At 36.5% G+C, this 13533-nt stretch overlaps 1 protein-coding gene across 1 annotated transcript in view; it reads left to right on the top strand.

Annotated features, from left to right (window-relative positions):
- Window positions 1-13533, top strand: part of LOC128552392 (baculoviral IAP repeat-containing protein 2-like) — a 44869-nt gene that overhangs the window by 13683 nt on the left and 17653 nt on the right. The window contains exons 2-4 of the mRNA XM_053533408.1: window positions 164-1021; window positions 3654-3814; window positions 6583-6712. Of these exons, the coding sequence (XP_053389383.1) occupies window positions 208-1021; window positions 3654-3814; window positions 6583-6712 (1105 nt within the window). The 5' untranslated portion in view covers window positions 164-207. The remainder of the gene's footprint in view (window positions 1-163; window positions 1022-3653; window positions 3815-6582; window positions 6713-13533) is intronic.

Below are 13533 nucleotides of genomic sequence, written 5' to 3'. Positions count from 1 at the left end.
ATTTTTTTCATTTATTTTTTAACATAAACGAAAGCCTGGAAAAAGAACGAATGGGGTCCCTTGCCAGTAGTTCCAATAAAACGAAATCTTTATGACTACACTTTATTCTATCACATTGTCAAAACAATTGATTTCATTAAGAACGATTTTGTTTATATTTCAGATAACTAAGACTTACCACTACAAGGAGAAGAAATAGTGTCAACAATGGGAAAGTGGTTGATGGCGATTGTCGTTTTGTTGTTTTATTGTCTACCATGGATTATTCTGATTTGTTCGTCACAAAGGAATAATTACGTGAAAAATGATTTACATACATCTTATAATCCGTCTGGAACTAACATAAATCGCATTCTGGGAAGCTGTTACAATGTAGTACGTTTTCAATTCAGTGTAAAGCTGTCGTTTGTGTCTCATCTAAAATGGATCGCATTGGGTATTATGACGCACATTCTTTCCATTCTATATCAGAATGTGAGACAACATAAAATAAAACAGAAGTCCGAACTTAATCACTCCTCAAGAAAACAAGCTGATCCATTTCAGTTCATGTTTTCATCAGTTCCAGTTAATCTGAATGTATACGGTCTGACTGATATAATTAGAGAAATCTCCTCTCCCATAATTGACCTGTCATTAATGCGGTACGAGTGGTTAAGATATGAAACATATAAGACTTACCCGTTTGATGGACCATCCACACCTTCAAAGCTGGCAGCAAATGGATTTTATTATACAAAACAAGGGACCAATGTCAAATGTTTCAGCTGTAACGTAACAAATAACATCTGGCCAGAAAATGAAACTGTTGCAGAGACACATCAACGAATTTCACCAGATTGTAGTTTTGAAAGTTGTGATGTCCCAATACATGAACGCATTGACAATACTGGAGCAAACAGAGACAGGATTAGGTACCCTGACTTTGCAACTTTGGAAAAAAGAAAGCTTTCATTTCTGGAATGGTCGAAAAAAAGTTTATTGAATGATCACTTCGCCGAAGCAGGTTTCTTTTATACAGGTATGAAAATATGAAACAATACTTTACCATCAATTACTAACTACTGTCTGACAGATGAAATTCAAACTTAGTAAGAACTAAGTATAATCTTTACATTGAGCATTCTAAAGTACGATCTACAAAACATTTACAAGTAATTTCTGTTTTATCTGGTTGTTAAATTGTTGAATGCCTGCTATCAAACGTGAAAAAGAAGGGATATAGTTTCAGCGTTGTCCGTATGTCGTCCGTCCGTTTGTCCGTCCGTCGTTTATCTGTCATATCTAGGTAACGGTTAGTCACATTAAGTTGATATTTAGATATTTTGTTTATATGCACCCTACAATGCTACCCTGAAAATCTTTTGAATGCCAGAATAACATAACCAGAAGCAGTACCATTTAATTAATTGAAAACTGCAGTTTTTCGTACTTCCGCAGCCATATCTTGGTAATAGTTGATCATTCTGAGTTGTTATTTGTTGTGTATGTTTGTATTTTTAGCCCACCATCATCAGATGGTGGGCTATTCAAATCACTCTGCGTCCGTGGTCCGTCGTCCTTCCGTCCGTCCGTCCTTCCGTTAACAATTTCTCGTTATCGCATCTCCTCAGAAACTACCAGGGGGATTTTGACTAAACTTTGTCAGAATGATGTATTGATACCCTAGTTGTGTCCTTCTGAAAATCAGACTGGTTCAACAATTTTTGAGTGAGTTATAGCCCTTTGTTTATTTCTATAATTGACATAGATTTATATAGGGAAAACCTTTGAAAATCTTCTTGTCCAAAACCACAGGGCCTAGGGCTTTGATATTTGGTATGAAGCATCATCTAGTGGTCCTCTACCAAGATGATTCAAATTATTTCCCTGGGGTCTAATATGGCCCCGTCCCAGGGGTCACATGGTTTATATGGACTTATATAGGGAAACACTTTGAAAAACCTCTTGTTCAAAACCACAGGTCCTAGGGCTTTGATATTTTATATGTGACATCATCTAGTGGTCTTCTACTAAGATTGTTCAAATTATCCCCCTAGGGTCAAATATGGCCCCGCCCCGGGGGTCACATGGTTTACATAGACTTATATAGGGAAAAACTTTGAAAATCTTCTTGTCCAAACCACAAAGCCTAGGGCTTTGGCATTTGTAATGTAGCATCATCTAGTGGTTCTCTACCAAGTTTGTTCAAATTATCCCCCTAAGGTCAAATATGGCCCCGCCCTGGGGGTCACATGGTTCATATAGACTTATATAGGGGAAAGCTTTTAAAATCTTCTTGTCAATAAGCTACAACATTCAAATTTAGACCACATGTATGGTTTTGAGTGGCAAGATGAACCTTGACATGAGTTGACCTTGATTTTGGCCTAGTGACCTACTTTCACATTTCTGTAGCTACAGCCTCAAATTTGGACCACATGCATAGTTTTGTGCACTGAAATAAACTTTGACCTTGACATTGACCTAGTGACCTACTTTCACATTTTTGAAGGTACAGGCGTCAAATTTGGACCACATGCATAGTTTCGTGTTCCAAAATGAAATTTGACCTTGATTTCGACCTAGTGACCTACTTTCCCATTTCTCAAGCTACAGCCTTCAAATTTGGACCACATGCATAGTTTTGTGTACCGAAACAAACTTTGACCTTTACATTGACCTAATGATCTACTTTCACATTTTTGAAGGTACAGGCTTCAAATTTGGACCACATGCATAGTTCTGTGTTCCGAAATAAAATTTGACCTTCATTTTGACCTAGTGACCAACTTTCACATTTCTCGAGCTACAGCTTTCAAATTTGGACCACTTGCATAATGTTGTGTACCGAAATGAACTCTGACCTTAAGATTGACCTAGTGACCTACTTTCACATTTCTGTAGCTACAGGCTTCAAATTTGGACCACATGCATAGGATTGTGTACCCAAACAAGCTTTGACCTTGACATTGACCTAGTGACCTACTTTCACATTTTTGAAGGTACTTGCTTTAAATTTGGACCACATGCATAGATTTGTGTTCTGAAGTGTAATTTGACCTTGATTTTGACCTAGTGACCTACTTTCACATTTCTCAAGCTACAGCCTTCAGATTTGGACCACTTGCATAGTTTTGTGTACCGAAATAAACTTTTACCTTAAGATTGACCTAGTGACCTACTTTCAAATTTCTCAAACTACAGCCTTCAAACTTGATGCACAAGCATAGTTTTGTGTACGGAAATGAATTTTGACCTTGAGCTAGTCAATAAGCCTTGAAATTTGGAACACTCAAAAATGGCACATTGGTGGGCGCCAAGATCACTCTGTGATCTCTTGTTATAGCTATTGCCCTGCCAAGGGTCTGAGAATCAAATTGATATTATTGCCCTTAATGAATTACAAACTTCCATTTTTGTACTTTCGAAGCCTATCTTCGTTATGGTTCAACACATGGAGTACAGTAATGTTGAAATCTTAACAGATTTCTTTTTCGAATAAATAACTGAGTGATTTGATATACTGATACGTTGTAATGATTTCAAAATAATTTATCACAATACGAAAATATAATGAAAATCTCCAAATTTACTCAATTGCTGATTAATAATGCCTTGTTTATCACAAGCTATTTTTGTTAATAGCAATTTATGCTTGTTTTTACCATAAGGAAATGCGGATTTATGTAGATGTTTTACATGCGGTGGCGGATTGAAGGACTGGTGTGCAGGAGATGATCCATATAAAGAACATGCAACACATTTTCCTAATTGTGCCTACATCAAAGAGTTGAAAGGAAGAGCTACACGAGATAGACGAAATGATACAAACGTAAGTATACTCCTTTCAAACTATATTTGTTAGTTGTATTAAGATGGTTTGTTTGTTTGTTTTAATTCACTACGATACAGTATTAGGTCATATGGCGACTATTCAGCTTTTGATAGTATAAGAAGACCCCAGATGCCCCTCCGACCTTTCGTAAGTCAGTTGCGTTGCTTCCTTACGTGAAAGAATTGTACACCCCAATAAGGTTCCGAGCCGATAGTGGTAAAAAGGCAAGTGATTCAAAGTCAGCGACCACGGAAGTCCTACTATTTCATTTAGACGTAAACGTTATTAGCTCACCATCATTAGATGGTGGACTATTTAAATCACTCTGCGTCCGTGGTCCGCCGTCCTTCCGTCCGTTAACAATTTCATTATCGCATCTCCTCAGAAACTACTAGGGTGATTTTGACCAAACTTTGTCATAATGATGTATTAGTACCCTAGTTGTGTCCCCCTGAAAATCAGACTGGTTTAACAATTTTTGCGTGAGTTATGGCCCTTTGTTTATTTTTATAATTTACATAGATTTATATAGGGAAAAACTTTGAAAATCTTCTTGTCCAAAACCACAGGGCCTAGGGCTTTGATATTTGGTATGTAGCATCATCTAGTGGTCCTCCACCAAGATCTTTCAAATTATTTCCCTTGGGTCAAATATGGCCCTGCCCCGGGGGTCACATGGTTAACATAGACTTATATAGGGAAAAACTTTAAAAATCTTTTTGTCTATAACCTACAGCATTCAACTTTGGACCACATGTATAGTTTTGAGTGGCTAGATGAACCTTGACATAAGTTGACCTTGATCTTTACCTAGTGACCTACTTTCACATTTCTATAGCTACAGCCTTCAAATTTGGACCACGTGCATAGTTTTATGTACCGAAATAAACTTTGACCTTGATCTTGACCTAGTGACCTACTTTCAAATTTTTGTAGCGACAGCCTTCAAATTTGAACCACTTGCATAGGTGTGTTTATTGAAATAAACTTTGATCTTATCTTGACATTGACCTGGTGACCTACTTTCACATTTTTGAAAGTACAGGCTTCAAATTCGGACCATATGCATAGTTTTTGTGTTCCGAAATGAAATTTGACCTTTATTTTGACCTAGTGACCTACTTTCACATTTCTCAAGCTACATCCTTCAAATTTGGACCACGTTCATAGTTTTATGTACCGAAATGAACTTTGACCTTGAGATTGACCCAGTGACCTACTGTCAGATTTCTGCAGCTACAGCCTTCGAATTTGAACCACATGCATAGGTTTGTGGACCAAAATAAACTTTGACCCTGACATTGACCTAGTGACCTTCCTTTATATGTTTGATGAAACAGACTTCAAATTTGGACCACATGCATAGTTTTGTGTTCCGAAATGAAATTTGACCTTAATTTTGACAAAGGGACCTACTTTCACATTTCTCAAGCTACAGCCTTCAAATTTGGACATCATGCATAGTTTTGTGTACCGAAATGAACTTTGACCTTGATTTTGACCTTGACTAGTCTTGAAATTTGGAACGTTAAAAAATGGCTCAATTGTGGGCGCCAAGATCACTCTGTGATCTCTTGTATTAAATGACAATATTGAAAAAGGAGCTGTCGGAGGACCGCAACGCTCGATTATTCAACAACCTTGTCAATTGAAAGAAAATAAAAGTAAAGGGGCATAATTTTGTAAAATTGAAAAACAGGGTTATGGAACCTGTACAATGCATTGCAGCTCATGACAATGGACAAGTGTGAGTGAAGTTTCAATCCATTCCCATCAGTCACAAAAGGGGCATATTTCTGTAAAAATGCAAATAATAGTTATGGATCTGGTGCACTGCATGTCGGATCATGAAAGTGAAAAATTGTATGAAGTTTAAACACATCCCCATTAGTGGGTACTGAGATATCAGCTTACATATAAAACCTTAACCAAACATTTCTGTGGAGAAAAATGATCATTTTGAAAAAAAGCAAAAAGCAAAATAGAGTTATGTCATCAATGCTATGTAAGTCAACTTATCACATTGAATAAGTGTGTGTAGTTTCAATCCATTCCCACAAGTGGTAACTGAAATATCAGCTAACATACAAAAACTTAACCAAATCGCGAAGCCGACGCGGACGCATACCAATGGATGTGTCCAACACCTCTACCTATTCTTTGAAAGGTTAAATATTGATACTATTTTTCAATCTTTGCTTAACTTAAGTTTGATTTGATAAACAGGAGGGGTAACTTTCATTTCGGAAGTTCAAAAAATGTTTTTCCTGTTTCCTGAAAGATGATTAATTAGCATTATTTTGGTTTAATCAGCATGTTTTACAATACATTTTTACAACCTACTAGTATGCTTTTGAGGTTACTTAAAGCAGGAAAATATTTTCCTGACACTACCTTCAGTTAGGAATAACACATACAACTTTAGACTAAACTTGGTACTTCGGTATCTTGCATAGAGACAAAGATTCAGTTGCATTTTGGTTTGACTGGATTAAGGTCATTATTACACATGTACTTCAAATATAAAATGTGTTTTACTCTATAGCTTCTGTTAGAAATGAGGAACTTGTTTTGAATATATGTTTGCTATTTGAACTAAATAACTTGAATAAGGAATGAGACATTCGGGTCAAGCTGATATCCGTGTTGCAAATACACAGTATTGTAAGTAATTTTGTTGGCAGATAATGTTTCTTTCAATAGTAGGCCCGTTTCCATTCGGCGAGGATACCAATTCTCTAATTTCTTTCCTTTTCTAATTATAGCAACAACCGTCAAGAACACGATCTCGGAAATATCAAGACGTAGGTGCACGACTAGCGTCTTTCAAAACATTTCCACTAAGAGATAAAATTTCAGCTGTACAAATGGCTTCAGCTGGATTTTATTTCACGGGTACGTATCCATGTAGTTTATGGTCATTGTTCCATACGTGTGTGTGTGTGAAGGGTGTGGGGGGTGGGGGGGGGGGGTGTGAAGGCGGGTGCGTGTGTGATCATTTAGTTAATAATTTTTAGTTAGAGGTACTATAAAATTGAGGAGACAATCAAATTGCTACAGCATGCCTGTTTTATTAGCGTATTAGTTCTGAAGCACCAATACGCGGGGCTCTTATTCCAAAATAAGTGATCTTGGAGGAGCGGGGCCTCGGACTCAAGACCCTTTGTTTCGTAGTCAGATAGTGTTAGCACCCGTTTTGTTTCCTATTAAACAGAGAAAGATGAATGAGCCCGCCCGTTAAGCTCGATAGAGAAAGCGCATATCTACGGATCGTGAGGTCGTGAGTTCAGTCTCCGGGCGAGGGGCATGTTCTTCGTGACGAATTGATAAAATGCATTGTGTCTGACATCATTCGTCCTCCTACTCTGATTCATGTGGGCTCGTTGGCAGTTACTTGCGTAGAACAGGTTTGTACGGGTACAGAATCCAGGAACACTGGTTAGTTTAACTGTCTGAAATATTGTTGAAAAAGGGCGTTGAACCGAAACAGAGATGTAATATATTCGATGTGGTAGGACGGCATGGGTTAAGAAATAAGACTCCTTGGTTCCGTTTATAAATCTATTCTCCTTTGATACTACAGCTGTAACATAATACAAGGTGAAGTGAGGCGGAGCTTATCAGTTAGTGGCTAGTCCAAGCTGACCAATAGTGAGTCAATACAATACATCCGCCTTTTTCTCAGAAGGATAATATGCAATAAATTTAAACTGTTCATGAACTCTAGTACGATTCCTGAGGCAGCCTGGAAAACCTGGGATGGGCTCGTGGGATGGGCTCATGGGATGGGCTGAAGGTCATGGGATCGTGGGCCCAAGGTCAAAGAAATTATAGTGAGGAACATGAATTAAAATTTCAACCGGGCAATTAAGAGGTCAGCTAAGGATAACAGGGACACAACCTGTAATTACAATTCCCAGAGTGAGACTCACACTGTATTCGCTGCCAAGAAGGGAAACAAAGAAAAACATTACCAACACTTATTCCTCTAACTTGTTAGAATGTACTTCTACGGTTCCAAAATAAGTAATGAAAAAGTTATGGACTGTATTTTTTATCATTAGTAAAGCAAAAAAGAAGCAATTATTTTGAACAAAATATAATCATTTATTGTCCACTTGGTGTTAATGTAAACATCATTTTTTATCATAAAGTAAAGCAAAAAAGGGCAATTGTTTTTAACAAAATATAATCATTTATAGTCCACTTGGTGTTAATGTAAACATCTTTTCAATGATAAGTAGAACTAAAAAGTAATTATCTGGAAAAATCATTTATTGTCCACTTTGTGTTATTGTAAAAATCAAAATTTATTTATTTTATCTATAATCAATAAATTGAAAATTGCCATATGTTTGAGAATTCACTTTTTCATATGTTATATTATGTCTAATATATTAAATTCATTTCTGTCATCTTTTTTATATTGAAATTTGTCAATTATTATTTTCTTTTTATTTTCAGTAACTTTTTTTCAGAACTGACTATTTTCCATTCCATATCTTCTCTCAAAATTAATTCTCATCTAACAAATTAATGTTGTAGGTTCGTTCTCTGACTTGTTAGAGGTCAACTGCTAAATTCATCATTTTTCTCTATGTGACATATATACATGTAATTCTAACCTTTATCTTCATAATTCTTCATTACACCGAAATATTTTGTTTTGATGTTCAAATACTTCTTTTTTTCAGCTATATAATTTACTTTTATTTCATAAAGGTATCACTTATAAATAGATATGCAAGAAGTATATATTTTTTTAGTTTTCATAATATTACTTTAAAGTTATTACTGTTCTACGTGTTTTTATTTTTTTATAATATTACTTTAAAATTATTACTGTTTTATCAAGTGTACTACTGACTGGATCAAGAGAATTAACAATAATAATGATAACAATAATAAGAGAATGTAGTTACTGTTATTTGCCTTCAACCCATTTGGTTACTCTCGACCAGATCTTATTGGCAGTATGGCATAAATTCCCAGGAGTACCATTTATCTTATAGGGAACTGTTCACCTTAAGAAACCTTCGAGAATCTGAGAAAATTTTGGGGCAGATAAGTTCAGCCCATGTCCTTGAGCCCATTCCATCCCATCCCACGAGCCCATCCCATGAGCCCATCCCAGGTTTTCCAGGATCCCTTTAGATTCCTGAAAAGAAAACTTTAAAATCATTGGGATAAGTGATAGCATGTCATTCAAATTACCAATGGCAATTAATATTTACAGGTGGCAACAACTAAGACTGTAAAATTAAGATTAATGTAAACATTCTCAGAAAATGTTCAAAGTTAATGAGTCTTAATGTTTCTCTGCCGGAGTCTGATTGACTTGGTTTATATCCATTTAATTTAAACTAATCACTTTCTAAACACTGGCATTTCTCAACACAGACTGTCGAGTTAATGGTCAGTTTGTTTTTATAGTAAACCTCTCTGACAGTTTATGTTTGATAAAATGGTCAGATCTGGGTAACGTGTCTTCTTAAAATGTCATTTTGTCTCGACTTCAGTTTAACTTGGTTTCCCTTTCGTCATATAACAGAATATATTTCATTATTCCATCTTGAGTCTTATTTTCCACAATTTTTATTCAGAATAAGAACTTTCTGTCCAAGTCTGTATGTTACAATACGAGTGTTTGCTCGTCTGTCTGCGTAATGTTTCATTTTCTGTTTTTGGGAAGAGTCCTTTCGCCTGTAATGCACGTGATGAGTTCTTGAATGAATTTGTCCTGAGATGAATCCTTATCAATTTGATCTAGGGTCATGGCTGCGTGCACTGCATTTTCACATACATACTAGTAATCCATGTATTTCTCTGTGATGCTTGAAATTTCATATTTCTCTTGACTAGACATTGACCTTGAGAGGATGTCTGCTTGAGTTACTGCTGCTGACTGAAATTCCTTTGTGAATTTGTAACACTGTAGTCTTAGTAGCATTCTTTCTAATCTTGCTGGAGGTTTGGCTTGAAAATGTTAATAAGCGGCTTATGATCTGTAACCACTTGAAATGTTAATCCATAAACGTATGTTCGAAACTTTTCTATTCCCAGTGTAACTGCTAAGCATTCACGTTCAATTTGACTTTAGCGTCTTTCAACTTGATTTAATGTCCTGCTTGCATATACAACTGGTTTCAAGTGTACATCACTTTGGTTCTGAGACAATATTGCCCCGAGACAATATGGTGATTCATCTACTGTTATGGTTGTTTCAGCTTCTGGGTTGTAGAATGCCATGACACATGCACTGGTAAGGTGTTGAAATGCTGATTGTTGTTTTTTTCCCCACTCAAAAGTTACGTTTTTTCTTTTCAGTTTCCTGATCGGTTCTGATACTGTTGCAAAGTTGGGAAGGAATTTTGAGCAATAGTTCAGCAACCCTAAGAAAGATTTAACTTCTTTCACATGTTGGGGAGGTGCAGTGTTCAGTACTGCCTTTATTTTGTCGTCTTGTGGCATAAGTCCTTTAGCTGTGAGTGAGTGACCCATGAACGTAATACTTGTCTTGCACAATTCACATTTGTCTTTGTTTAGTGTTAGGTTTTTGTCACGAAGGCGATGTAACACTTTTCGTAGTGCTGCATCATGTTCTTCTTTGGTTGTACCATATACCAGTATGTCATCCGAAATGGTTTTGCAGTTCGGGATATCCTGAAGTGTGTGCTACATGTATATTACACGCTGGTAGACGTCTGACGCACAAGAAATTCCAAACATTAATAGACGATAGCGGTATATTCCGTCAGTTGTGACGAACGTTGTTATTTCTCATGACTATGGGTCGAGTTCTGTTTGATGGTAACCCATGTTCAAGTCCAGCTGAGTAAAGTATTGAGCTTCACTTAATTCTCCCAGAGTTTCATCTATGTTTGGCATAGGAAAGCGTTCCCTTTCGATCGCTGAATCCGCTTGCCTCATGTCGACGTAAATTCGTATGTCTCCATTGCTTTTGGGAATAACAACCAGGGGTGATATCCATGGTGAGGCACTTTCGACTCTCTCGCTGCCGTCGGCATGTAGAAGTTGTTTGACTTTCTCCTTAACATGTTGTCGCATTTTGAAGGGTATTCGCCGGTGCAATTGGCTTGACATCTTTATTGATGTTTAGCAGTAGCTGAAAGTATTTGAGGTTTCCTAGCCCTTGAAATCTATCACTATATTCCGATAGAACATTTTCTACACTGCTCTAATTTGTGATTACATTATTTACACAGAACTTTACTAATCCAAGATCAACGGCACTTAGCTGACCTAATAAAACGGTATGCACTCATTATCAATTATGTGAAATTTGAATTTATTTGTCTTTGGGATAAGAAATAAGACTCCTTGGTTCCGTTTTTAAATCTATTCTTTTTTGATACTACAACTGCAACACAATACAAGGTGAAGTGGGGCGGAGCTTATTACTCTGTGGCTAGTCCAAGCTGACCAGTAGTGATTCAATACATTACAGAATGACCAAAGTATGACGTTATTATCCCACAAAATTAATGTGTGTAAGTCAGATAGTAACGTTTCGTCAAGGCGGCTCGTAGAAAATGAAAATCATTTCTTTATTCGCGCACCGTTCCTATAACGTACATTCATATTAGGTCATTGATGGAGAATCCCTGTTGTTTTCTGGTTCATTTCTTGACAATGAAGAACTTTTGATGGATAAGAATGTTTTTAATGGCTCTTGGACTTTTTGTAGCAAAGACAGATAATCTATTTCAGTTACCGTACAATTTGCAAGGAGTTTGAGCTTAAAACTTTATTCTATTAGGAGGCGGGACTTTATAAATTATAACTGTTCCCTATCTGAGATAGAGTACGGGGTCATAGAGTAGTAGCAACTGAAGACATTCAAGATTTTTATTGCAAAACAATACGGTTTCTTTAAGAAATTAATTACTGATCAGTTTATAAATGTCAGTTTATAGAAAACAATACATATGCATAAAAAGAAATACACATAGTAGGAAAAGTTATAAATGAAATGTTTTGTCAAATCTGTTTAATTTAATAAAGACCTGTACTTTTAGCAGAAATCTTTTAGTTTCACTGCCAAACAATTTCAACTTAAAGAAAAGAAAAGTTAAAGGCGCATTTGTTAAAGCAGTTCCGCTGTGGCAACGAATTTGTAATTTCGGAGAGAACAGTTTTAGACAGTGTTCCAGACTCAAGCGACTGCTTATCATTCTGTGAAACTGCAGTTTCTATTTTTTGATGTTTTGCCTCTGGAGGAATAAGAGCATTAGATGTCCTTTCAACAACCTGGTAGAACGATGCCCCGTGCGATGCATGATCTTCTGTTCATCCACATTTTTGTCGTACAATACAGTCGCAGTTATTTTCTTTCCATTGTGATTTGTGTAATGTCCTGATAGACCACCCTTTTTAGCCCCGTCGTTTATATGACTTAAAAATTGTTGAAAAACACACACACACGCACATATACACACACATATAGAGATATGCCCAAGCATCTTGATCCTACAAGAATTAACAGTATACCCATGGTTACAGGCCCTTAGAAACAGGCACATGCCCCCGCCCGTAATCCCGGCAAGATTGACGATTTTGTTTTTATTTCAAATTGAATTTTTAAGAAAATCATTGGCTATACCCCCAATATTTCCAAAAAAATATTATATTATAGCAAAAATTGTTATCGGGGTCACACATATTCATAAATGTAATAAAAAAAGCAACAGTATGCTCGCTTGGAAGGTTCGAATACTACGACGGACGAACATGTTTCTTCTACAAAACGCTGAAATTGTTACTTAATGTATTTGGTATAAGAAGGTGGCGGCTATACTGTAATCTCAAAATGATAACTTTTAAATCGTCCTTACCTCCAGCGCAATAATGACGTATGTTCTTATTATCCAGCTTCTTGGAACTGAGACCACCTTGGTTAGTTTTGGATTTTTTCCCGACAAACTGGATTCATTCACCACGATCGTCTCTGTCGACAGTGAATTGCCCACTTTCTAAAGATCGTTGCTCGTCAAATCCTCGAAGCCCGAAAACTTTGCATGGAAAATATTATTGTCTCGAAAATATCGCAGTAATCCACAAATTATGAGGTGCATTGTTTTTGACGGATATGACTCACCATTTTGCTTCTTTGCCTCACAAGTAAATCGTGACAACCAAACAGAAAGTTTTTCATCGACGTCCATATCTAGTAAGAGTGGAATGTTTTCTTCCCTCGATTATCGCCACGCTGTAAACACGTTGAAAGCCCAGTTCGTATTTTAAAGGTGTTTTTATTCTTTGAGTTATTAAGAAGTTCGTAAATTTCCACATCGCTTACGGGTTTAGACTAACCTTACTCATTTGGCTTATCATAATGACTTATTTTATGATCTGATATTTCATAGTTGTCATCCCTCTATGCTTTAACAATATCTGCATTTTACTGTTAGGAAAACGAAGACTTAAAAAATCCAAAAAAGTCATAAAATACTGGTCAGACTTTCTTGCTCTATATAAATTAAACACTACCATTCATGTAGAAACTTCATAAATAAGAGACTTTAATCTTCGGAAATATGACGTAACTAGTGCGGGGAGATATCTACCCTGACACCGGTTGCAATACACAGGGGACTGCCGATGAAACTTAATTGCAGAAACAGAACACAGAAATCTCAGCGAGGCAATTTAATGCTATAATGTCAACATAAATTCATTATCAGAGACGTAATCAT

The sequence above is a fragment of the Mercenaria mercenaria genome, unplaced genomic scaffold, assembly GCF_021730395.1.
Source record: "Mercenaria mercenaria strain notata unplaced genomic scaffold, MADL_Memer_1 contig_2769, whole genome shotgun sequence".
Taxonomy (NCBI): domain Eukaryota; kingdom Metazoa; phylum Mollusca; class Bivalvia; order Venerida; family Veneridae; genus Mercenaria; species Mercenaria mercenaria.
This window is presented reverse-complemented; position numbering and strand designations above follow the sequence as displayed.